Genomic DNA, 4,267 nt, shown 5'->3' on the forward strand with positions numbered 1-4,267 from the left:
GTTCTTAATCATTTAGACCTCTTATTGGTTCAGCACTTAATGGTTCAGCCATTGCCAAACAACCCCTTAGGGTTGAACAAGTGTTTCTTCACCTTATCAAGTTATTTTTTTAAAACTACCAACAAAAATATATTAAAACGATTTGGGAGTATAATGTGAGGACTGATTTTATAGCTTGTATTTTGGAGAAAAGAAAAAAAGTAACAAAGAAAAAGTAACACTATGTTTATGAGTATCTTAAAGAAAAAGAAAGGAAAGGAATGGATGAAAAGAATAAAAAGGTGTGTTCCAAAGTTTTTTTGGTGGAAGGAAATGGAAAGAATAACAAAAAGGTTGTTCCAGAGATTCATTAAAGGAAAGGAAAAGAGGATGTTTAAAGAGTTAAATGGAATGAAAATGTTTCTTTCCAAATTGGAAGGAAAGTGAAAGGGAAAGGAAAAGAAAAGAGTAGTATGGACAAGGAAAAACTTTTCTTTTCTTTCATTTCCATTTTTTTGTTAAATGAACTCGGGAACACAAAGCAAAGGTTACTCAGAAGTAAGTAAGAAAACATGTTTGTTGATAAATTGGTTGTGCCTCAATGGTAGAGCACTCACTTAATAGTGAGAGGTATTAGGTTCAAACCTCATTATCACCAATTTATATGGAAGCTATGAGAGATGACCCTGGCTTGCCAGGGTTCGAGTCCTGATCTCACCCGGTTTTATCGGCTCCTCGATGTCGTGCCATATGGCGGGCGTGGGGGTCGGGTTTTATCCTGTGAATCCCCCAATAGGTGGACTGCTAGGGCTCCGTCCGTCCGGACTAGTGGCCGGCTCGGGCTAGCTTTAGCCAATGGGGGCCGCGTACGGAGTACTCGGCGTTACTTAGTTGGTCGTTAAAAAAAAGAAAACATGTTTGTTTGTTTGTAAAGAAAACACGAGCAGTTGAGTTGAGTTGGGAAAATGTGGAAAGAAAGAGGTGAGATCCCGAGAGAAATTGTGAGCGACGAAGAAATGTCAGTCATCGAAGCCGCCTTCTCATTGGCTTTAGCAGGCCGCCATAATATGAATTCGATCCCTGTTGGTGATATTGAAGATTTGATTACCCTAAGAAAGAAGAAAAAGGTGAACGAATCCTCTTCTTCGTTATTGCGTCGATTCAAGAAGAGAACAGGCCTATTCGTTACCGATATTACATCTACGGTATTCTATCTCTATCTCTATCTCTCTCTCTCTCTCTTTCTTTCTGTTTTTAATGAATGCGACACATCAATTAGGCTTGTGTTTTTATGTTAGGAATGGTGTGAGAAACAAAAAGAGTTGTTCCTAATATGCGGAAACCCAAAGCCGAGTGAAGCTATGAAAGCCTGCAGTGCTCGTCATGCACTACTTGAACAACAGGTACGCTTCAAAATCAAATCTTACTTACAAGTGGATGTGATGCATCTACTGATGGGCTTTGAATATGATCCAATTTTGTTGTGTCATGCAGTTTATAACAAAAGTTGAGGTTCTCATAAGATCACCTGAAGAACATTGGGCTTTGAAAATGATTAATTTTATACATGGTACTAATCAATTAATTCTTGATGGTTTAACGCGCGAGCTGCCATTGTAAGCTTCGTTATCTTTTCAATCTTTTTATACATCTATACTTTATTTACCATTCATCATTATTTCAAGCCACGGGATTTTTGGTTATATTTAGTGGCAAACATGTCAAATAGACTATAATATTCTTTTACGAAAAGGTCCCCAAAATGTATTTAAAATGCGTACCTTCTCTTCTTATAAAAAGATTATTATTTTAAAATGACATCATAACCAAGGATTGGTTTTGCGGAAGACGTATGCATGGTTGGAATCATCGATGAAATACGCATGAAAGCTAGAACAATAACATTAGTTGAAACAAAAACTCGCTCGCAAAACAATCTTCCATCTGAGCCTCAACAAAGAAACGGACGGCTTCAGTTGATGTGTTACATGTACCTTTGTGACAACCTACTTGCTCATCCATTTCCGACCCAACACTTTCTGCAATTGTTCAATTTGAACCCTGATTACATGTTATCTCAAGAAATCCGTGAGTTTGCCATTCAAGCGGGTGCACCTGTACAGGTAAGTTTGACCCCCTTCATGTTAATTTTATAGAATCAACTGAACATGGAAACATGAGCTTGAATAGTTAAGATGGTTAAACAAAGTGCGATTAAAATGCATAAAGCCTCCCTGTATGGTTGTTGGTCGGCTTTATTATTTGGGTTTCGGGCTATTCGGGTTTTTTGTGTATGATATTGCATCTGAAAACTGATCCGCGTGACAATCGTCTATCGGGTTCGGGTTTAGACTTAACTGTTAGTTTTAGAAAAGTTTATACTATCCCTCTAGTATTATATTTGGAATATAGTTTTTTTCTTATTAATATCAAAACAAGTTTTTTTATTAGCTTACAAAACCGAAAATGTGTTTATTGCAATTTATGTATATTCCCGGATGTGTTTTCAGACACTTAATGACGTATTAGGAAAATACCAATATGTTTGTTCCATGTTGCCGGAAACACAAGACCAGCTTCTGTTAAGGTAAGCCTGTGGCATCATTTATCATTTATCATACATTTCATAGAAAATCGATGTTATGTTTGATAACTGCTTGTTTTTTTGAGACTGACAGATATGAGTACCAAGAAGACCAATCTTTAATAAGGGAGAACCAATATTTATATGATTCTGATTGGGTCACGGATAAAATACGATCGAGTCTTGAATTTTGGAAGGGTGAACGAGAAGCAAATTATGCACCCGAGAATGAGCGTTGGAAATGCAAGCATTGCAAGTACGCACCTAGGTGCCCGATAAACACAATTTCTACTACCGTACAAATTTAGAAATAATGAACTCAGTGAAATTTTAATGTGTAACTTATTGAAAATGTACCCTTCGTTTTATGGGTGATTTTGTACAAAGTGGTTTAGTACAAAAACATAGGAAGTCATGAGGAGACGACAATATGGGTTTTACGGGTCAGTAGTTGGGTTATCGCAAGTTTGTTGCAGACACAGTCACACAATGTAAGCTGCACCTTGTTGATGTATGTGAAAAAAAAAATCACACACAGAAAAATTATGTCACACAATGCATTACATCCTTTAAAAATCGTCATGCCATGTCTTCTAATATAATAAATTTCATTATTTTACGCGTATTAAAAGAGAAAATAATTTGATTTTGAGAAATAATTTATTTAGAAAAAATAAGTTATATAAAAGTTAAGTAGGGTTTTAAAAAAATTAGTGAACTAGTATTGTAAGAAGTCAACATAAGGTGGATTTCCTCTTTTACTTCTCAGCTATTGGTCTTTCAAAGATAACAAGGATTCTTTTATAAGACTGTTGCTCAAAATCTCTTGTCTTCATAAGCACTTGTTGATATACTCTTGAGCCAAAGCTTCTTGTTGCTCAACATCAACAGCTTCTTCATTGGACATAATTTGTGAAGCTTCAGTCAAAGCTCTTGCAGCTTCTTGTTCTTGATGAGAGATCAAATTATTAACATTCTTTGGCTTAAATCTATTTTCAGGAGAATCAGGTGGTGAATATTGCTCTTCAGGTAATATAAGATTCCTCCTCTTCAAACTACCGTTAGAGCCCTTTGTTTGACTAGGCTTTGTCTTCAATGTTTCAACTACCTTTGGAATGATAGTTGGTTCTTGTGTTACCATGAGTGCATCAACAGTCTCAGAAAACACTGTTGGTTCTTGTGGAGCTTCAGTAGTTTTGTCTGTAGCAACATCAACAGTTCTGGTAACTCCTAGTCTTGTATCAGCTGTTGGAGTATCAACTGTTTGATCATCAGCAGTTTGGGAAACTGCTTGTCTTTTCTTGGATTTTCCCCCTTTCTTCCTCCTCTAGCGATTGATTTTAATCTTTTTGTGCTTACAGGGCCAGTTTCATTTGTTTTTTCTCTTAGTTCCCTGACTAGTGCCCTGTCTTTTGTTTCTTTCTCGTTTTTCAGCATTTCCTTCAGTTTTGCAGCTTCTTCAGCAGTTATGTTGAATCATCAGGTTTCTTCTATGATGCCTTTCTTAAAGCTTCAAGGACATTCTCCTCCTTTTTTTTGGCATCAGCAGCATCCTGAGCTTGCTTTGAAAACCATGGTGTAGGAGGAGCAATTTCTGTAAGTGTTGATAGTCGGTTTCTTTGATCCACCATTTGCTTTCTTAATTCATTAGCATGAGTGTTGAGTGAGTTTCTAAGCATGGTGGTATCGGTGTTGACATTGGTT

The 4,267-nt window shown here is 36.7% G+C and overlaps 1 protein-coding gene across 1 annotated transcript; it reads left to right on the forward strand.

The window, feature by feature from the left end:
* Positions 1 to 944: 944 nt before the first annotated feature.
* Positions 945 to 2,960, forward strand: LOC143555242 (exonuclease V, chloroplastic-like). Its single transcript, XM_077044829.1, has 6 exons — positions 945 to 1,184; positions 1,278 to 1,382; positions 1,474 to 1,595; positions 1,811 to 2,102; positions 2,490 to 2,566; positions 2,658 to 2,960. Exons 1-6 carry the CDS (start codon positions 945 to 947, stop codon positions 2,869 to 2,871), a joined length of 1,050 nt encoding a protein of 349 aa, XP_076900944.1. The 3' UTR covers positions 2,872 to 2,960.
* The last annotated feature ends 1,307 nt before the right edge of the window (positions 2,961 to 4,267 follow it).

Source organism: Bidens hawaiensis, unplaced genomic scaffold (assembly GCF_021521415.1).
Source record: "Bidens hawaiensis isolate Kalapana, Puna unplaced genomic scaffold, B.hawaiensis_p1.1 tig00018028_1, whole genome shotgun sequence".
Classification (NCBI taxonomy): Eukaryota; Viridiplantae; Streptophyta; class Magnoliopsida; order Asterales; family Asteraceae; genus Bidens; species Bidens hawaiensis.

What these genes read in the sequence shown, in the direction of transcription:
- LOC143555242 (XM_077044829.1), top strand. Translation starts at nt 945, where the DNA reads ATGTGGAAAGAAAGAGGTGAGATCCCGAGAGAAATTGTGAGCGACGAA. An exon ending in TTACCGATATTACATCTACG is followed by an intron (nt 1,185 to 1,277) that starts GTATTCTATCTC and finishes TTTTTATGTTAG; the next exon opens with GAATGGTGTGAGAAACAAAA. An exon ending in AAGCGGGTGCACCTGTACAG is followed by an intron (nt 2,103 to 2,489) that starts GTAAGTTTGACC and finishes ATGTGTTTTCAG; the next exon opens with ACACTTAATGACGTATTAGG.